General features: G+C 47.7%; 1 protein-coding gene across 2 annotated transcripts; it reads right to left on the reverse strand.

Moving 5' to 3' along the window:
- Positions 1-4,831: 4,831 nt before the first annotated feature.
- On the reverse strand, positions 4,832-21,103 carry LOC115139142 (homeobox-containing protein 1). 2 transcript variants are annotated; one of them, XM_029676273.2, is made up of 9 exons: positions 20,881-21,103; positions 18,476-19,126; positions 12,877-12,962; positions 11,191-11,301; positions 10,893-11,046; positions 10,117-10,199; positions 9,721-9,816; positions 7,292-7,467; positions 4,832-5,034 (listed from the first exon to the last, which is right to left on the reverse strand). In XM_029676273.2, exons 2-9 carry the CDS (start codon positions 19,123-19,125, stop codon positions 4,891-4,893), a joined length of 1,500 nt encoding a protein of 499 aa, XP_029532133.2. In that variant the 5' UTR covers position 19,126; positions 20,881-21,103; the 3' UTR covers positions 4,832-4,890. The 2 variants fall into 2 exon arrangements, with proteins under 2 accessions (XP_029532133.2, XP_029532132.2); XM_029676272.2 differs by having other exon boundaries at positions 7,292-7,470.
- Positions 21,104-22,732: the final 1,629 nt, after the last annotated feature.

Raw genomic sequence — 22,732 nt, forward strand, 5'->3', positions numbered from 1 at the left:
AGAACGTTCTAGCATACAGGACCTGTACCACAGCACCCCTTCAGGTCAGGAGGTGCTACTACAGGAGGGGGGCTATGCTTTCACACAATACACTAGCTTGTCATCTCAAATCACAGACATGGAAACTGTTCTTCATGAGATGGGGATAACAAACAATGGAATAAAAAAAACATTTTTTTTTTTTTTTTAGAAATCAAAAGAAAACAAATCAAGAAACGATTGATTTCACAATAAAAGCATAATGTTCATTTCCAAACATATCATCCTTGTCTTAGTGTTAACACTGTAAGAACATAAAAACAAAATACACTTGCATTTTTTTTCTTTTTCCTCTTTTCTTCAAGGACAACAAATCCAGCGCAGAGTTAGGGCTCGAGTCTAGTAGAGCTTCAACTCAGGAGCAGCAGAATTCTATATATATATATATGTGAAAAGTGTATTTAATCTGACTGGTGTTACATATATAAAACACCAGTCAGATTAAATACGCTTTTCACACTATAGGGCCCGAACCAAACTGTGCTGGCTTAGATATTTGCCTTTAACATGGTCCTTTTCCAGCACGGTTCCAAACAACTATGGTGGATGCCAAACCTGGCCAGAGCAGTACGTCGCCGCGTAGCTCTGCTTCAATCAGAAACGGGAAAAGGGTCGACCAGTCTTTTAAAAGCACATCTTTCTTATAATACTACTAAGAGGCAGCCATCTTAAGAGTAAGTAGTAATAGGTAGAGATAAAATGTTGCCCAAGTTTCATCTTTAAGAAGTAGTAGCTAAGCCGAGAGGGTTTCGAAAACGTGTTGGCAGGTCGGTAAGACACAGTATTCTCTTTATAGTGGTTGCTGTAACTCTTAACAACACATGGTACTGTCTGGTCTATCATAGACTATATCAATTGTTCTCTCTACGGTACCCATACAGTACCCCCCCCTCACAGGTAACTGTCCAAATAAAAGGAAATACCTACAAAGTGCCTTAATTAAGGCCACCAGAACAGCGTCAATGCAACTTGGCATAGATTCTAGTGTCTGGAAGTCTATTGGAGGGATGTGACACCAATTCTTCCACGAGAAAATTCCATCATTTGGTGTTATGTTGATGGTGGTGGAGTAGCACCGTCTCAGGTGACGGTCCAGAACCTCACGTAAAGTGATCAATTGAGGTTCAGATCTGGTTTACATGGTTTTCGCGCTCATCGAATCAATCAGTGCCCACTCGTACCCTGCGGATGGGGACATTGTCATCCTGGGGGGGGGGCATAGCCATGGTAACAGGCCGCACAGCATTTTTTATACATGACGCTAAGCATGAGATGTTAATTGCTTAATTAGTTCAGGAGCCACACCTGTGTTGAAGCACCTGCTTTTGTTTCCCTCATTTAGGTAGTTACTTGAATATCCACCGTGTCTGCCAGTTGATCTAACGGTGGTCTCAAACTCAATTCCAGAGGGCCGAGTGTCTTCAGGTTCACTTCTCCTTTGTACGTGATCATCAAGGTTATTGATTAGTTAGTAAATCCCCTCACCTGGTTGTCTAGGTCTTAATATATTAGTGAGTAACTCCCCTCACCTGGTTGTCTAGGTCTTAATATATTAGTTAGTAACTCCCCTCACCTGGTTGTCTAGGTCTTAATATATTAGTTAATAACTCCCCTCACCTGGTTGTCTAGGTCTTAATATATTAGTTAGTAACTCCCCTCACCTGGTTGTCTAGGTCTTAATATATTAGTTAATAACTCCCCTCACCTGGTTGTCTAGGTCTTAATAGATTAGTTAGTAACTCCCCTCACCTGGTTGTCTAGGTCTTAATATATTAGTTAGTAACTCCCCTCACCTGGTTGTCTAGGTCTTAATATATTAGTGAGTAACTCCCCTCACCTGGTTGTCTAGGTCTTAATATATTAGTTAATAACTCCCCTCACCTGGTTGTCTAGGTCTTAATATATTAGTTAGTAACTCCCCTCACCTGGTTGTCTAGGTCTTAATATATTAGTTAATAACTCCCCTCACCTGGTTGTCTAGGTCTTAATATATTAGTTAATAACTCCCCTCACCTGGTTGTCTAGGTCTTAATAGATTAGTTAGTAACTCCCCTCACCTGGTTGTCTAGGTCTTAATATATTAGTTAGTAACTCCCCTCACCTGGTTGTCTAGGTCTTCATATATTAGTTAGTAACTCCCCTCACCTGGTTGTCTAGGTCTTCATATATTAGTTAGTAACTCCCCTCACCTGGTTGTCTAGGTCTTCATAGATTAGTTAGTAACTCCCCTCACCTGGTTGTCTAGGTCTTCATATATTAGTTAGTAACTCCCCTCACCTGGTTGTCTAGGTCTTAATAGGACCCAACCTGAAAGGAAATAACAAAAACCAGTAGACACACGTCCCTCCAGGAATTGAGTTTATAACAGGAGTCAACAGCTTTGTACTGTTGTACATATTTCACACATTGCCTCCAATGGACTTAACGCATCTCATCAATGGACTGATCTTAGTGCTATACGAAGCTTTTAGGAAAGTCACCTGCTGTTAATTACTGTACCTAATTCACTTTGGATAAATTGAACCCTTAAAGACAAAAAAAACATTTCCCCCTTTTGCAGGGCTCTCCGGTCAGTTTGAAAAGCTCAGACAACACATATTATCCACTGAAATCACATGATTAAACTGACCAAGAGTCAGTTTATATACTTTATCTGGGGTGTATTCATTAGTCCCACTGTAGCAAAATGTTTTGCAACAGAAACCATTCACTCCAAAACAGTATACAGTTTGCAATTAAAAACTAGTTTCTTTTTGGGCAAATTCAGCTAGGGTCCTCCCCGTTCTACTCTGTTTCCGTCCGTTTGGTTTCATAGTGAACGTGACCCTGTTCTAACATCTCATCTGGTGGCGGATGATACTTCTGACTTTCCCATTTCAGAATGCTTCAGAATGCTTCAGAATGCCTCAGAATGCCTCAGAATGCTCAGAATGCTCAGAATGCCTCAGAATGCTTCAGAATGCTTTTTGCCACCTGCACACAATTGTCCGTTAATTTCTGCTGGCCGTTGGATTCAAAACAACACATGGGCAATGGTACCAGAACACATGGGCAATGGTACCAGAACACATGGGCAATGGTACCAGAACACATGGGCAATGGTACCAGAACAAAACAAATTATAACGTTAAAAACAATGTCAATGTTTACAACAAAAAAACGTTAAGATTCCAGTAGGAATGAAAGCTCTACAGTGCAGGATACATGGAACAGTACAGAACAGTCTAGTCCAAATCAGAACAGTCCAATCCACAAACAGTTCTCAACTGACTGTTCTGTGTGACAGGGTGACAGACTAAATACATCCATTCATCCCTCTCTCTCTCAGAATTATTAGTAAGAGACCACAGCTGCTCTGCCAATGCATTGCACAAGGAAAGGGGTTCAGGGTAACGCGGTGATGAAGGAGCATGAGAACCATAGAAATAACATAACTTCTATTCTAATTCTAGAATCATGTCTCTGATGAGAACCATATATACGCACTGCTACTGCTGCTCCCAGGCAGGGTTGAGGTTAGTGATGCTGGGATCAGGGCTAGTGGCACCATGTTGGGGAAAGGTCTAGAAAACCAGCCTGTGACGAGGACAGGGTACACTGGGGCACGTCCAGTAACCACCTCACCAGTCATTGTTCAGTAACCTCCTCCCCTCTTCCCCCTCTCCTTGTTCAGTCATCCAGCCAGTAACCCCCTCCCCTTGTTCAGTCATCCACCCAGTAACCCCCTCCCCCTCCCCTTGTTCAATCATCCACCCAGTAACCCCCTCCCCTTGTTCAGTCATCCACCCAGTAACCCCTCCCCTCCCCTTGTTCAGTCATCCACCCAGTAACCCCCTCCCCCTGTTCAGTCATCAACCCAGTAACCCCCTCCCCCTCCCCTTGTTCAATCATCCACCCAGTAACCCCCTCCCCTTGTTCAGTCATCCACCCAGTAACCCCCTCCCCCTCCCCTTGTTCAGTCATCCATCCAGTAACCCCCCCCCCTGTTCAGTCATCCATCCAGTAAGCCCCTCCCCTCTTCCCCCTGTTCAGTCATCCATCCAGTAACCCCTCCCCTCATTGTCATCCATCCAGTAACCCCATCCCCTCATTCAGTCATTCATCCAGTAACCCCCTCCCCTCTTCCCCCTCCCCCTGCTCAGTAATCCCCTCCCCTCATTCAGTCATTCATCCAGTAACCCCCTCATTCAGTAATTTATCCAGTAACCCCCTCCCTCATTCAGTCATCCATCCAGTAACCCCTCCCCTCTTCCTCCTCCCCCTGCTCAGTAATCCCCTCCCCTCATTCAGTCATTCATCCAGTAACCTTCTCCCCTCATTCAGTCATTTATCCAGTAACCCCTCCCCTCATTCAGTCATTTATCCAGTAACCCCCTCCCCTCATTCAGTCATCCATCCAGTAACCCCTCCCCTCATTCAGTCATCCATCCAGTAACCCCCTCCCCTCCCCTCATTCAGTCATTCATCCAGTAACCCCCTCCTCATTCAGTCATTTATCCAGTAACCCCTCCCCTCATTCAGTCATTTATCCAGTAACCCCTCCCCTCATTCAGTCATTCATCCAGTAACCCCCTCCCCTCTTCCCCCTCCCCTCATTCAGTCATCCATCCAGTAACCCCCTCCCCTCATTCAGTCATTCATCCAGGAACCTCCTCCCCTCTTCCCTCCCCTCATTCAGTCATTCATCCAGTAACCCCTCCCCTCATTCAGTCATTCATCCAGTAACCCCCTCCCCTCATTCAGTCATTCATCCAGTAACCCCCTCCCCTCTTCCCCTCCCCTCATTCAGTCATTCATCCAGTAACCCCCTCCCCTCATTCAGTCATTTATCCAGTAACCCCCTCCCCATGTTCAGTCATCATCCAGGGCCTCTGTCTTGATGTCGCTGGGCACCCCTCCGGTCCGGGAAAGAGCCAGGATGGTGTGGTTGACTGCTGCCATCTCAACGGCCAGAGAGATGGGGTCCTGGTGGTCTCCATGGCCTGGACCATCATCCTAGGAGGAGGAGGGGAGAGCTCATCCATATGGAAAGATTGCACACCTTTTATCCTTGTAATGGCTGACTTCTGTGGGAGCATTGGCAGTGCATTTTTAAAAAGTAGTCAATCTCCATTTTAAAGTAGTCAATTTATTGTTCTAGTTCTATTAGTGTACTGGCAGTGCGTACATCAACTAAAATGGTGCACACCACCACCTGCTGTGCTGCAGTGTATTGTCTTAACAGGTACAGAGCCAAGGTTACCGCCACCTGCAGTGTATCGTCTTAGTTATGGAAACTTTGCTCAGGAGTATAATTCATTGGCTGACCCATCCTGACGACCTGGATGGGATCCTGTGACCCTTCCTTAACCATCTTGTCAATATAATTGCTATGGGTTAAGTGACTGCCCCAATGGAGAGATCTGGTAGGACCATTCTGTGAACAACAGGCACAACGCCAATATAAAGTACTATTTCACGCATGTCCACTTATATCAGTACATTTGTACCAACCTAACCATGACCAGCTTCTATTGAATCCAATACGCTTCACGAGGAAAATATTGGCAATACACATTTTTGTTGACTACATTCAACACTTATGGACCTCCGTACAACAATTTCTCACTTTGTGGTCATATTTTTGTGTGGACAGATTTGGGGCGGAGTAAACCCCTCTCGCTTCTCCTTGCCCTCTCTGCCCATAGCAGAGAGGAAGCAAGGGGCGGCAGGTAGCCTAGTGGTTAAGAGCGTTTGGCCAGTAACCGAAAGGTTGCTAGATCAAATCCCCGAGCTGACAAGGAAAATAAGAATTTGTTCTTAACTGACATGCCTAGTTAATTTTTTATTTTTTTTAATTTATTTTTTAAATATCAAAAATAAATAAATAAATAGGTTGACTGCTCCTACTGTTTTTCTTTGGTACTGCAGTTTAACTGACACAGACAAGTCCGATTTGAAAACTCTTAAGACACTTCAGTCATGGCCTTTGTGCAATTTTTTTTTTTAAAAATCCATTGAATTATTCAAATAATTGTCGCTGCTCCTTGTGCGCGCCGAGTGCTAGTGTGCATGTGATGTTGGTCTGTACAAAGCAGGATGCCACCCGGATCTAGACGATGCATGAATCGGCGTAAGCAAACCCGAGTAGATTTCCTTGAAAATAACGGGCGGACATTTTGGACACAGTCTCCAGTTCTTATTGTACCTCAGTGGTCCCACCCACATGACTACTTCAAAATGGAGATGGCCCTAATAGTGACTACGGTAATCTGAGCATATTGACTGGGGTGGAAATGCTGCCCATCTAACATGGTGGAACTCTGGGAGGGGGAACAGGCGGAGGCAGAGATGTAGTTAACCAATAATACACGAGGCCATGTGTTATGACATTTCTATCATGGCTGTGCCGTGGTCATAGCTACGAGGCGAAGCCGAGCGGCATAGAGTCGTAGACCACCGCAGCCATGATAAAAAATGTCATGACACATGGCCTCGTGTATTATTGGTTTTATACAACGGGGTTAGCAGAATTAAAAAAGGAAGATTTGTTCCAAAACCATACATTTTTCAACAAAACACAATGCTACATTCACGAACACTGGTTGTCAAGTGCAATTTTAGGCGTTCTCTGGTCGTTAGTTCTATTCCTATCGACTGCCATGTAAAGCAAAACCACCCAAGAATTGGTTGATAGCAACCTGCAAAGTTCTGGAACTATCGGAAATCAAAATGGTTGCTATGGAAGCTCTCCCCCCCCCCTTGCTAGCTAGCCAACTACACAGCTAACACAATCACTTCAGACTGAAGCTAGCAAGACAGCAAACTAGCTGCTTTTCGTTTCAGTTAAAAAAATAAAATAAAAATGTCTTTATAAAAATGATGCTGATTCATGATTGACTGGCTGAAACAATGTCTCGTCCCGACTCACAACACCATTATTATAGGACACAGTGGAGATTGAATTTTAATATTGCAACATTGTTGCAAATGTCAAGACGGTTTTTACAGTGGTGATCAAGTTTATAAATCGCTACGCTCGGCATATGAGACATACCTGTCCCTGGTCCTGGCTGCATACCTGTCCCTGGTCCTGGCTGCATACCTGTCCCTGGTCCTGGCTGCATACCTGTCCCTGGTCCTGGCTGCATACCTGTCCCTGGTCCTGGCTGCATACCTGTCCCTGGTCCTGGCTGCATACCTGTCCCTGGTCCTGGCTGCATACCTGTCCCTGGTCCTGGCTGCATACCTGTCCCTGGTCCTGGCTGCATACCTGTGTGGGTGAAGTGGGCTCCAGCCTGTAGAAGCCAAAGGGCCTGGCCATGGGTCTCTTGTCGAAGTAGGGCAGGTCACAGGCCTGTTCTGTGTAGTCGCCTCCATCGATGTCGTCGCTGTTGGAATGTCCTCCAGGACTCTGAACGTCTATCCCATGGCTCTCCAAGATCGTGGCTTCTTGAGAAAAACAGAATATATTTCATGATGTGCCAAATCTTGACTTATTATAGGGTAAACATTATAGTAAGCCGCCTAATATTTGTAGCCATAGGTGATAATATCTTTCTAGGAACAGTCGTCAGTATTGTGGAGGGCAGCAGGTAGCCTAGTGCCTAGAGCGTTGGGCCAGTAACCGAAAGGTAGCTAGATAGAATCCCAGAGCTGACAAGGTACAAATCTGTCGTTCTGCCCCTAAACAAGGCAGTTAAATCCACTGTTCCCTGGTAGGCCGTCAATGTAATAAAGGTTAAGTTAAATAAAGGTTAAATAAATTAAAAACAAATACAAAAATTGTGGAATCGTTATAATGTTAATGTAAGAGTTGGATGGAGAACACTGATCTGAGAACAGATCTTCCATTCTTTCTCTCCAATCAGTATTAACACATGCCTCAACGACTCTCTTCTGAAACATTCGCTCTGCATGGTGTTTTGGGAAACTTATGTTACGTCTTCGGGCCGTTGTAGGAAAGACGCATTGTTTAAACACTCCTAATCCGAAGTTCCATCACTATCGAGAAACCGAGCCCTCGTTCTTTGTCTTTATTACAACAGATACCCAGCCTCAAGTGTTACCAATATTAGCCCAGCGCCCCCAATATTAGCCCAGCGCCCCCAATATTAGCCCAGCGTGCCCAATATTAGCCCAGAGCCCCCAATATTAGCCCAGAGCCCCCAATATTAGCCCAGCGCCCCCAATATTAGCCCAGCGCGCCCAATATTAGCCCAGCGTTACCAATATTAGCCCAGCGTGCCCAATATTAGCCCAGAGCCCCCAATATTAGCCCAGAGCCCCCAATATTAGCCCAGCGTGCCCAATATTAGCCCAGCGTTACCAATATTAGCCCAGCGTGCCCAATATTAGCCCAGCGCCCCCAATATTAGCCCAGCGCCCCCAATATTAGCCCAGCGCCCCAATATTAGCCCAGCGCCCCCAATATTAGCCCAGCGCCCCCAATATTAGCCCAGCGTTACCAATATTATCCCAGCGCCCCCAATATTAGCCCAGCGCCCCAATATTAGCCCAGCGCCCCAATATTAGCCCAGCGTTACCAATATTATCCCAGCGTTACCAATATTAGCCCAGCGCCCCCAATATTAGCCCAGCGTTACCAATATTAGCCCAGCGTTACCAATATTAGCCCAGCGCCCCCAATATTAGCCCAGCGCCCCCAATATTAGCCCAGCGCCCCCAATATTAGCCCAGCGTGCCCAATATTAGCCCAGCTTCCCCAATATTAGCCCAGCATCCACAAGCCCATGTTACCAATATTATCCCAGCATCCCCAATATTATCCCAGCGTGACCAATATTAGCCCAGCGTGACCAATATTAGCCCAGCGTGACCAATATTAGCCCAGCGTGACCAATGTTAGCCCAGCGTGCCCAATATTAGCCCAGCGTCCACAAGCCCATGTTACCAATATTATCCCAGCATCCCCAATATTAGCCCAGCGTGCCCAATATTATCCCAGCGTGACCAATATTAGCCCAGCGTGACCAATGTTAGCCCAGCGTGACCAATGTTAGCCCAGCGTGACCAATGTTAGCCCAGCGTCCACAAGCCCATGTTACCAATATTAGCCCAGCGTGCCCAATATTAGCCCAGCGTGCCCAATATTATCCCAGCGTGACCAATATTAGCCCAGCGTGACCAATATTAGCCCAGCGTGACCAATGTTAGCCCAGCGTGACCAATGTTAGCCCAGCGTGCCCAATATTAGCCCAGCGTCCACAAGCCCATGTTACCAATATTATCCCAGCATCCCCAATATTAGCCCAGCGTCCACAATATTAGCCCAGCGTCCACAATATTAGCCCAGCGTCCACAATATTAGCCCAGCTTCTCCAATATTACCCCAGCGTCCCCAATATTAGCCCAGCTCCCCCAATATTAGCCCAGCTCCCCCAATATTAGCCCAGCATTACCAATATTAGCCCAGCGTCCCCAATATTATCCCACCGTCCCCAATATTAGCCCAGCGTCTCCAAGATTGGCCCAGCGTGCCCAATATTAGCCCAGCTTCCCCAATATTAGCCCAGCTTCCCCAATATTAGCCCAGCTCCCCCAATATTAGCCCAGCTCCCCCAATATTAGCCCAGCTCCCCCAATATTAGCCCAGCTCCCCCAATATTAGCCCAGCTCCCCCAATATTAGCCCAGCTCCCCCAATATTAGCCCAGCTTCCCCAATATTAGCCAAGCATTACCAATATTAGCCCGTCTCTTGATCTCCTTGCGTCGGTTGGCAAACCAGTTGTAGACTTTGAGGGATGTGACTCTCTCCAGGTCAGAAAGCTTCTTCCCTGGAATAAAACACTCCACCGTTTATTATTGCGTAGGGTAAATTATATTCCTTAGGGCAAAGTATGCCGATTTTTTTTTTTTTTTTAACAATTAAAAAAAGAAAAGCAGAGCAACTCACAATCAGTGCATTCAACTTAAGGTAGCTAGGTAAGACAGATACAATGCCTGTGATACGAGGTTGGTAAAGTAAAAAATTGACTCAACAAAGCAGCTATCAGCAAAATCAGGTCCTAGTAAGAAAAGAGGTGCATGAGAACAAGAAAAGCCAGTACAACGGTAAGGTGGACAGAAGGAAATACCTGGTTTCTGGATAACCGCGTTGCAGGCGTTGGCGATCTCCTCTCTCTTGGCTTCGTCAGGGTACTGGTTGTCATTGAAGTAGCTGAGGAGAAGAGGTGGTTGTCATGGCAAAACATAGGATTTAGGTAGTATTCCAAATGGTACCCTATTCCCACCTCTCTCCTCGACCCCTTCTCAAAACACATTGGATGAGATGGGAAGAGGTCACCTCTGACCTTCTCATCCAATGGGTTATGAGAAGAGAGGTCGCAAGGTTGAGATTCTCCCCTATGTAGTGCACTACTTTTGACAAGGGCCCTCTCCTCACATCTCCTGCCCAATCGCCTCGCACAACTAGTAATCACAACCCCCTCTCTCTCCCCTCATCCCTCCCCCTAACCTCCCCCCCCATCATCCCTCCTCCCCCATCCCTCCCCCTCCCCCTCTCTCCCTTCATCCCCCTCCCCTCTCTCCCTTCATCCCCCTCCCCCCTCTCTCCCCTCATCCCCCCCCTCATCCCCCTCCCCTCTCTCCCCATCCCCCCCTCTCTCCCTTCATCCCCACTCCCCTCTCTCCCTTCATCCCCACTCCCCTCATCTCTCTCCCCCTATCCCCCCCCCTCTCCCTTCTCTCCCTTCTCCCTTCCCCCCTCCCCTCTCTCCCTTCATCCCCCTCCCCTCATCTCTCTCCCCTATCCCCCCCCCTCTCTCCCCTCATCCCTCCCCCTAACCGCTCTCCCCTCATCCCTCCCCCTAACCGCTCTCCCCTCATCCCTCCCCCTCTCTCTCCCCCTAACCTCTCCATCACAGCCAGACATTCCTTCCTCCAGGTAAAGCGACTCCCACGCCGAAGCCGGAAGCTCCCGGGGGCGGTGCTTGTAGGGGGTGGGGTCTGTCTCCACTCCATCTCCTCCAGAGCCATGGGGGCAGGGCACATGTTTAGAGTGGCACCTGAAGGAGCCAATAGAGAGAAAGCATTAAGTTAGAACTTTTTAACATGTCTCATATTCATTAGACACCAAATGGAACCAAAAGGGCTGAAATTGTTTTAGTTTAGAGACCAGACCAGACAGACAGACAGGTAGGTAGGTGTACCTGGGGTAGTTTTCTCTAGCTGGTACCAGCGGTAGAAAGCTCTCTTCTTCTGTTCGCTGAGGTCAGAGCCGTGCTGGAGCAACCAATGAGAGATCCTGCTCTGACTGATACCTGGAAGCACATAGGCACCACACAGTTAAAAACAGCAGTCTTACCAGGCAATAAACACAGAGACTTAACACATACAGCAAAGAGAATTGTAGCCTACATATACGCATGACTAATGTAGCTATCACTGTACTGCATATAGATATACACACTAAACCCAATTGAGATGGTTTGGGATGAGTTGGACTGCAGAGTGAAGGAAAAGCAGCCAACAAGTGCTCAGTATAGGCGGGAACTCCTTCAAGACTGTTGGAAAAGCATTCCAGGTGAAGCTGGTTGAGAGAATGCTAAGACTGTGCAAAGCTGTCATGAAGGCAAAGGGTGGCTACTTTAAAGAATCATATATGAAATATATTTTGATTCGTTTAACACTTTTTTGGTTACTACATGATTCCGTATGTTTTATTTCATAGTTTTGACATCTTCACTATTATTCTACAATGTAGAAAATAGTAAAAAGAAAAGAAACCCTTGAATGAGTAGGTGTGTCCAAACTTTTGACTGGGACTGTAAATATATATATATATATATACACACACACACATACAATCACTAATGTAGCTATCACTGTACTGACTAAAAACACACTACTGTTCAAAAGTTTGTGGTCACTTAGAAATGTCATTGTTTTTTGACAGATAAGCACATTTTTTGTCCATTAAAATAACATCAAAATGATCAGAAATATAGTATATAGTTAATGTTATAAATGACTATTGCAGCTGGAAACGGCTGATTTTTTAAATGGAATATCTACATAGAATATCTACATAGGCGTACAGAGGCCCATTATCAGCAACCATCACTCCTGTGTTCCAATGGCACATTGTGTTAACTAATCCAAGTTTTTAAAGGCTAATTGATCATTAGAAAACCCTTTTGCAATTATGTTAGCACAGCTGAAAAAACTGTTGTTCTAATTAAAGCAATAAAACTGGCCTTCTTTAGACAAGTTGAGTATCTGGAGCATCAGCATTTGTGGGTTCGATTACAGGCTCAAAATGACCAGAAACAAAGCACTTTCTAAGTGACCCCAAACTTTGAACGGTAGTGTGTGTGTGTACACACACCTAATGTAGCCATCACTGTACTGCCCTGCCCATATACTAAAATAGATGTCTGATGAAATAAAGGCTATTCAACTCAATCCTATGTCTGTTAGAGAGTTGATTGCTGGGTGAGGCTTGTAGTGCGAAAGTGGAAAAAGTTCAAAGTTAAAAGTGGAAGCTTCACGGTCTTACTGACCTGGGCCAACACAGAATGTGTGTGTGTCTTCACTGACCTGGGCCAACACAGAATGTGTGTGTGTCTTCACTGACCTGGGCCAACACAGAATGTGTGTGTGTCTTCACTGACCTGAGCCACCACAGAATGTGTGTGTGTCTTCACTGACCTGGGCCACCACAGAATGTGTGTGTGTCTTCACTGACCTGGGCCAACACAGAATGTGTGTGTGTCTTCACTGACCTGGGCCACCACAGAATGTGTGTGTGTCTTCACTGACCTGGGCCAACACAGAATGTGTGTGTGTCTTCACTGACCTGGGCCAACACAGAATGTGTGTGTGTCTTCACTGACCTGTGACCTGAGCCACCACAGCCTGAGAGATTCTCCTGTTTCCCAGAAAGGACTTGATCTCCTCCTTGACGATACTGCTGTCCCTCCTGCACACACACACACACACACACACACACACACACACACACGTAAACATAGTTATGTTTGCTTTGTAAAACATGGACCAGTGTGTTTTCTACTACCATGTAGTTCGTTGTCCAATCAAAAACGCATCTTTTGACCAACCTCTAAGAAAACAAAAAAATGGGCCAAACCTCATGTCTCTATCATAGTCCGTTCAAAAGTTATTGGAGTTTAACCCTTGTAGGAATTAGAATTAGGAAAACTAAAATCAATGGAGGTCAAAGGAGGGAAGAAAAGTGGATAAACGTCAGTTGCGTCAGCGAGGCTAGATGCTGTGTGAGAACTAAGGCTCCTGGTCACCTGACAGGTTCACTGTTAAACGGGTCATCTTTCTTCTCGATTCCGCAGGACATAAAACTATATAGGAGGTAAGACAGACACTCAGTATTTGAGTTTACTGTTAGGAAAATTATGATTAAATGACTGAACAATATTCTTATTTTAAATGAAACTGTAACTCAGTAAACTTATACTCTGTTTTATTATATCTGATTAACAATATGAGTTTATAAGAAGGGATTGTGTGACACGGACAAGGAGTAATTAAAGTTAATGAACACCATTCCAACTAGGAAGAAAGGAATGGGTTGTGGATTAAGTAAACAGATAAGGTAGTTAACCTATGGTTGAACCGAAGAAATTAGCTCTGGGGTGTTTTAGATAAGACAGTGAGTGCATTCCTAGGTTTTCTGTTAATTAGAACTGTCAGCTAAGTGGTGATCGATAATGGTGAGGGATCAAAAGTTAATTCAGTTGTGTTGTGTGTCTTGTGTTATGTGCTGGGGGGGTCAGAATGACCTTTTAAAGTTCCCTTTGTCTCAGTCGAGAGGAGGGTATTCATTTTAGAAGCAATGAAATGACGTCATGTTATTGTATATAAACTGTTGCTCGTGGTAACGTGGCAGCGCGCTCCGAGAATAAATTCTGTTACCTATTATTGATAAGACTGGTCTCCGTCTATTTTATGCAAACAAGAATCTTACAAATTCTCATAAAATAGATTAAGGGAATTCAATTAATGAAAACATATTGGCATCATTAAATTACAGTAACATTTACGCTTTTCTATATTAATTCCTGAGATTTCTCACAAAAACACAAGCACATCTGTTAAATGTCAACGGCGCAATGAGCTTTTAATTTTCAAAGCCTTTTTAACTCAGCTCGTGTCACGCTCATTGAACTTTAAAAACAACAACCACAAAATGAAAAAACCTGCCAAGTTATGAGAAACCTGCACCGTTATGTCAACAGAGCTTGGTGCTTATTATGGGATGTATTAGGTTACACAACACTAATTTATTTTTTGCTGATATGTTTGAGAAAGATCCCACGGAACGATTCAGTAAATGAAGAATCTATATTTCTCTTGTTGAAATGGATTTTGTAATATAAGGAAGTCAAATTTCATCTCCAAAGCCTGTTTTTCTGGATAGAGCGGGCGGACACCCTACGGACATGCGAAGCGAGCGGACACCCTACGGACATGCGAAGCGAGCGGACACCCTACGGACACCCTACCAGGCATAGCGGGTGGACACCCTACAGACATGCGAAGCGAGCGGACACCCTACGGACATGCGAAGCGAGCGGACACCCTACGGACATGCGAAGCGAGCGGACACCCTACGGACATGCGGAGCGGGCGGACACCCTACGGACATGCGAAGCGGGCGGACACCCTACGGACATGCGAAGCGGGCGGACACCCTACGGAGACGCGGACACCCTACGGACATGCGAAGCGCGGAGCGGGACACCCTACGGACATGCGGAGCGGGCGGACACCCTACGGACATGGGAGCGGACACCCTACGGAGACGGGCGGACACCCTACGGACATGCGGAGCGGGCGGACACCCTACGGACATGCGACGGGCGGACACCCTACGGAGACGCTACGGACATGCGGAGCGGGCGGACACCCTACGGACATGCGGAGCGGGCGGACACCCTACGGACATGCGGAGCGGGCGGACACCCTACGGACATGCGGAGCGGGCGGACACCCTACGGACATGCGGAGCGGGCGGACACCCTACGGACATGCGGAGCGGGCGGACACCCTACGGACATGCGGAGCGGGCGGACACCCTACGGACATGCGAAGCGGGCAGACACCCTACGGAGACGCGGACACCCTACGGACATGCGAAGCGAGCGGACACCCTACGGACATGCGGAGCGGGCGGACACCCTACGGACATGCGGAGCGGGCGGACACCCTACGGACATGCGGAGCGGGCGGACACCCTACGGAGACGCGGACACCCTACGGACATGCGAAGCGGGCGGACACCCTACGGACATGCGGAGCGGGCGGACACCCTACGGACATGCGGAGCGGGCGGACACCCTACGGACATGCGGAGCGGGCGGACACCCTACGGACATGCGGAGCGGGCGGACACCCTACGGACATGCGGAGCGGGCGGACACCCTACGGACATGCGGAGCGGGCGGACACCCTACGGACATGCGGAGCGGGCGGACACCCTACGGACATGCGGAGCGGGCGGACACCCTACGGACATGCGAAGCGGGCAGACACCCTACGGAGACGCGGACACCCTACGGACATGCGAAGCGAGCGGACACCCTACGGACATGCGGAGCGGGCGGACACCCTACGGACATGCGGAGCGGGCGGACACCCTACGGACATGCGGAGCGGGCGGACACCCTACGGAGACGCGGACACCCTACGGACATGCGAAGCGGGCGGACACCCTACGGACATGCGAAGCGGGCGGACACCCTACGGACATGCGAAGCGAGCGTACACCCTACGGAGACGCGGACACCCTTACGGACAACCTACCAGGCAGAGCAGGCGGACACCCTACGGACACCCTACGGAGACGCGGTCACCCTACGGACACCCTACCAGGCGGAGCGGGCGGACACCCTACGGACAGGCGGAGCGAGCGTACACCCTACGGACACCCTACCAGGCGGTCACCCTACTGGGCGGACACCCTACGGACACCCTTCCGGGCGGACACCCTCCCAGGCAGAGCGGGCGGACACCCTACGGACAGGCGAAGCGAGCGTACACCCTACGGACACCCTACCAGGCGGTCACCCTACCGGGCGGAGCGGGCGGACACCCTACGGACACCCTACAGGGGGGACACCCTACCAGGCCGAGCGGGCGGACACCCTTCCGGGCGGACACCCTACCAGGCCGAGCGGGCGGACACCCTACCAGGCCGAGCGGGCGGACACCCTACGGACAGGCGGAGCGAGAGTACACCCTACGGACACCCTACCAGGCGGTCACCCTCCCGGGCGGAGCGGGCGGACACCCTACGGACACCCTACCGGGCGGACACCCTACCAGGCCGAGCGGGCGGACACCCTACCAGGCCGAGCGGGCGGACACCCTACCGGGCGGAGCGGGCGGACACCCTACGGACAGGCGGAGCGAGTGTACACCCTACCGGGCGGACACCCTACCAGGCTGAGCGGGCGGACACCCTACCGGGCGGACACCCTGCCGGGCGGACACCCTACCAGCCGGGCGGGCGGACACCCTACCAGGCCGGGCGGGCGGACACCCTACCAGGCCGGGCGGGCGGACACCCTACCAGGCCGGGCGGGCGGACACCCTACCAGGCCGGGCGGGCGGACACCCTACCAGGCCGGGCGGGCGGACACCCTACCAGGCCGGGCGGGCGGACACCCTACCAGGCCGGGCGGGCGGACACCCTACCAGGCCGGGCGGGCGGACACCCTACCAGGCCGGGCGGGCGGACACCCTACCAGGCCGGGCAGGTGGACACCCTACCAGGCCGAGCGGGCGAACACCCTACCAGGCAGAGAGCCCCATCTGTGCCCTCCTTGCCTACTGCAGTTTCCCTTCGTTGGGCTGAAAGTGGGGACCTGGTCTAGTAAAAGAGCCTGATCTGACGAGATGGAAGACAAGGTGTACAGCAGTCGCTGTCCTGCAGGTGCTCACTATTCCACTACTCTCCATATTTCCCAGATCGAATGAGTCACGCCTCCTCCTCCCTTATTGAGGCGCAGCTAAAATTAGAAAGAAAGACTGCTGCTTATCGACACTACGAGGATACGTCCCAAATAGCACCCTATTGCCTATATAGCGCACTACTTTAAGCCAGAGCACTATGGAGCTTTTTCAAAAGTAGTGCACTATATAGGGATTAGGATGACATCTGGGACAGGCTCTAAATCAGGAGGGAGGAGAATGGGAGGGTGGGTAGGAGGAGGATGAGTGAGTGGAGGAGGAGGGTGAGTGGAGGAGGAGGGTGAGTGGAGGAGGATGGGTGGTGAGTGGAGGAGGATGAAGGTGCCAACAGCTAAACACAGCAGAGCTGAGAAAACAGAAGGAAACAGGCACATTAAGGGGCGATCTGCAGTTTATAAAGTACAAAAATGGATGCACCAATAGTAGATTCCTCCTTTAAGATAATATCCGTAGTATGGAGGATATAACGTGGGGGTGTGGAACACAGCACCATCCCACCGCGCAGCACCATCCCACCGCGCAGCACCATCCCACCGCGCAGCACCATCCCACCGCGCAGCACCATCCCACCACGCAGCAGTGTTTCTGAACGCTGCTTCCCTTACAGGACATTATGTAATCTAATGCACCTTCTAAGAGGTGGTAGCAGGGCTTTTTAACATTATAGTTACTGTTCCCCTTGTAACTCAACAGATGCATACATCAAGAGACCTACGGGCAGGACGACTGTTCGCATACATTTTCATTTGGGTGACTTAATAATAGTTAGTCAACAGTGATAGCCTAAACGTTTTCATGCTTTTTAAGTGTGTGAAAGACAGTGCATCTGTGACTGATACAGTCCTGATGGTGGACTGGTGTATAAGCTGATACAGTCCTGATGATGGACTGGTGTATAAACTGATACAGTCCTGATGATGGACTGGTGTATAAACTGATACAGTCCTGATGATGGACTGGTGTATAAACTGATACAGTCCTGATGATGGACTGGTGTATAAACTGATATGATGATGGACTGGTATAAACTGATACAGTCCTGATGGTGGTGGACTGGTGTATAAACTGATACAGTCCTGATGATGGACTGGTGTATAAACTGATATGATGATGGACTGGTATAAACTGATACAGTCCTGATGGTGGTGGACTGGTGTATAAACTGATACAGTCCTGATGATGGACTGGTGTATAAACTGATATGATGGTGGACTGGTATAAACTGATACAGTCCTGATGGTGGTGGACTGGTGTATAAACTGATACAGTCCTGATGGTGGTGGACTGGTGTATAAACTGATACAGTCCTGATGATGGACTGGTGTATAAAATGACATATTGAATATGATCTCACACAGACTGAGTACCGGCCTGTTTTGCCATCATCACACTTCTTGTCATGCCAAAGAGGACAAAACTGCAAAGTTCAGGATTTCAGAGATATAAATATAGTCCTATTGACTCCACCGTGACATCATCACTGACCTCATGAGCTCCTCCACCTTGTCATCAATGTCCAGCTCCTCCTCCGTGGCCTCGAACCCGAACGGCCTGACGGCAGCAGCGCTACTCATTGGGTACCGAGGCGGCGAGAGCTTCCCATTGGGCGTTGCCGCCAGGCTGTCCCGACCCCCGTTCTGCACCATGGCGACCAGCGACACCGGGGACGAGAGGATGGCAGAGGGCGGGGGCGGGCCGGGTGGAGGGGAGGTATCGTAGCCGTTGCTAGGCGACGGAGAGAGCCCCCCACGTGGAGGGAGGTACTGTGTCTGTGTGGCGGTAGAGTTGGTGGAGGATGAGGCCAGGGCCATGTTAACATTACTGCTTCCACCATTATTATGATTACTACTACAGGAAGAGGATGTTGTTGAGGTGGTGGCGGCAGAAACAGAGGCAGTGTTGTTGTTGTTGTTGTTTGTGGTGGTGCTATTGGGGTCGGACACAGAGCTATTTGCTCCTCCTCCGTAGGAGGAGGAGGTGCGACGACCGAACTTGTCCCCGTGCTCGCGGTCCAGCCGGTCTAGGGTGTCCAGGGCGTGGAGGATCTCTTGCTTGGTCATGCCCGTACGCCGCAGCCTCTGGAGCAAGTCGATCTGCTCGATGGTGAAGCGAGGCTCGTCTGTGTAATGAGACATCCTGGAGGAGAGGAGGAGGGGGAGGAAGGGACAGAGGTGGGGGAGAGGGGGAGGAGGAAGAAGAGTGTGAGAGAAAAGGAATGAAAAAGTAAGAGAGGGGGAGTGGAGGTATGGAGGGAGAAAAATAAATGAGGGAGCTTCTTTTGAGAACAGCAGACAATTCATGTAAAGTCACCTTGAAAGCAGCAGCAGATGCCGTCTCAATCATTCTACTGCTTTAAGACCAATAATAAATGCACTTCCCTCACTGCATGGGTTTTCCATAGGCTAAACATTTCTCTGAATGGTTTTCCATAAGCATTTCACTGTGTTATAAGAAATCAATATCATCATAACCAGGCTGCGGCACATTTTCCATCTTCTGAAGCATTGGCTGGTAATGCATTCACTTCTGACCACTAGATCCCATGCTTGCACTTTACATTAGATTTACTATCAGTTCTAGAACCACCATACGAGCCTAATTCTATCTTCTCAAACCTGACAACTGATCTGTATTTAAATAAGTAAAATGGCCTTTTTTCAGTCTGCTGCCATGGCTAAGTGAACCATCACACCATTAAAACCTGTCCCACTGCTAGCTACAGTCCTAAACAATTTCAAATCATGTTGCATGACTAACTTTTCTCATCTAGAGCCCATCAACTAGTAATAGAATAGGGACAATTATGAAAAGGTGTCAGGTGTTGTCTTTGAACAATTTGTTACAGGGATTCTTCCCGTTCTCTTAGTAGCCTAGACCAGCCGAGGCTCAATCACTGCCTTGGTATTCATTACCTACCCACCTGAGCAGGAGATATTTACCCAGTTAACGGTTAACTAGACCGTAGGTTAACTAACAAAGCTGGGTTAACCAGAAGGAGCAAAAAGCTAACAAAAAGGTTAACTTCTAGTTAGACCACAAGACAAGGTGTGTGTGTGTGTGTGTTTTTGTGTGTGAGAGAGAGACTGTTATACAACTGTAATTTATCCTCAATTCTGACCAATGATGTGTATAAACCCACCATCGGTTGACCTAATCCTTCAGTTGTCTCCTCTGACAGATGGCATAGCCCTAGATAGCAAACAACACACTGGTCACCACACAGGCTCCTTGGTTTCTGCCCTTCTTTAATGCGGTCTAGTATTTCAACTGTGGTGCTGCATATGTTTGTAAGGCTCTTTTGGTCTGTAAAAAAAAAAAAAATCTCTCATGGCATCAGCCACAAATAAGCGTTTAACAACTATATCTTGATTTAGTCATATAGGTAGGTCATGGGTGCGTCAAGTAGCTGCATATTTCTGTGTAGTTCAAGTACATTTGCGAAAAAGCCCAAATTCAAACGCAAAGAAAAAAAATTTCTCACACAGATAGGAACTTGTTTACATGAGTCATTCTGCAATGCATCATCGTTACCTTGCTGGGCAAAATGAGGTAAACAAAGGCCTTCGGGTACACAACAAAACTGTTGTTGTTACCGTACTGAATATAGAGCTGGTACTGGCTAGTAATTAGCCTTTCCAGACAGACCTATCCAGTAAAAATACTCCTTGCTAGTTTATTGGTAAGCTAGCAAATTCAAAATAATACATTTGACTTTAGGCTATGCATTTTTTGCTAACTTAGTTAATCAGACAACGGTTTCAGTTTAATTTAATGGGCTGGTTATTATTTTTTTTTACCAGATTGCAAGATAGACAACTGCTAATCCACCATTAGAAAAAAATGTATAGGCTAGTAGCTAACGTTTGCTTGCTAAATATATGAAATCTTACCTTATGTTAGCTGGCTATCTCGATGTGCCTCCGTACACTTGACCCTTTAATTATTGCACCACCACAAAACAGCGTGTGGCGGTCGGGAAAACCACTTCTTAACAGAAGCGACACATCGATCAACCACCAGCTAGTAGCAGGAGTGCCCGGCCCTTTTTTTACTAGATTTCAATCACAAGCGGACTGTTTGTCTTTTGTCTGACTGACAACAGCCATATTGAAAGAGACACCTTGACGATAGTTACATGGGAGTTGTAGTTTAATTTTGGTCAGCGCGATAACAAGGAAATTTGACACAAACTACATGTCCTACCCGACAAAAGAAACTGGATCATTAAAGGTTCCTAGACATTTGGAAGCGTAGTTTATTAAGACGTAATAAAATTCAATTGTAAATAAAAACTTGGTAAAGATGTAGAAGTATACAGTTTATTGTAACACCATATTGATATTAAAAATAGAGATTAGTGGTCATCCCAATAATTTATTTTAAAAATGTCTAATTTCCATCTAGAAATAAAATGGAACATTCATACAGTCAGATCAGACTGAATGCACGTATAAAACATTTGAAAAATAATTAAAAACAAGCCCAATGTGCAATGTCTTAAACACCTTAATACATTACATAAATACCCAAATCTGCATACAAAACAGAACCCATCCATGCACAAGCAACTATTCTGAACAAAAATATAAACGCAAATAGCAACAATTTAAAAAATTACTTACAGTTCATATAAGGAAATGTGTCAATTGAAATAAATTGGTTAGACCCTCGTCTACAGATTTCACATTACTGGGCAGGAGCGCTACCATGGGTGGGCTTAGGAAGCCATAGGCCCACCCACTTGAGAGCCAGTCCCACCCACTCAGAATTGGTTGTTTCCCCCGCCAACAAAAGGGTTTTTATTACAGACAGAAATACTCCTTAGCGGGCCTCCCGAGTGGCGCAGTGGTCTAAGGCGCTTGAGTCGTCACTACAGACCCGTGTTCGATCCCAGGCTGTGTCGCAGCCGGCCGCGACCGGGAGACCCATGAAGCGGTGCACAATTGGCCCAGGTTAGGGGAGGGGTTAGCCGGCCGGGATGTCCTTGTCCCATCGCGCTCTAGAGACTCCTGTGGCGGAACCGGGCACATGCACGCTGACACGGTCGCCAGTTGTATGGCGTTGCCTCTGACACATTGTTGCGGCTGGCTCCCGGGTTAAGCGAGCAGTGTGTCAAGAAGCAGTGGGGCAGGGTTGTGTTTCGGAGGACGCATGGTTCTCGACCTTCACCTCTCTCAGGTCTGTATGGCAGTTGCAGCGATGGGACAAGACTGTAACTACCAATTGGGGAGAAAAGGGGGTAAAAAGTATATTTAAAAAAAGTTTAAATCAGCTGTTTGGTCTCAGACGATCCCGCAGGTGAAGAAGCTGGCTGGCGTGGTTACATGCGTTTGTGAGGCAGGTTGGACATACTGCTAAATTCTTTAAAACGACATTGGAGGTGGCTTATGGTAGAGAAATTAACATTAAATTCTCTGGCAACTGCTCTGGTGGACATTCCTGCAGTCAGCATGCCAATTGCACACTCCTCAAAACTTGAGACATCTGTGGAATTGTGTGACAAAACTGCACATTTTATCCCCAGCACAAGGTGCACCTGTGTTATGGTCATATGATCAGCTTCTTGATATGCCACACCTGTCTGGTGGATGGATTATCTTGGCAAAGGAAAAATGCTCACTAAATAGGGATGTAAAATATGTGCACAAAATTTGAGAATAATAAGCTTTCTGAACATATGGATAATTTCTGGGATCATTAAAACATGGGACAACATTTCACATTGCGTTCACGTTGCGTTAT

Source organism: Oncorhynchus nerka, linkage group LG13 (assembly GCF_034236695.1).
Source record: "Oncorhynchus nerka isolate Pitt River linkage group LG13, Oner_Uvic_2.0, whole genome shotgun sequence".
NCBI classification, from domain to species: domain Eukaryota; kingdom Metazoa; phylum Chordata; class Actinopteri; order Salmoniformes; family Salmonidae; genus Oncorhynchus; species Oncorhynchus nerka.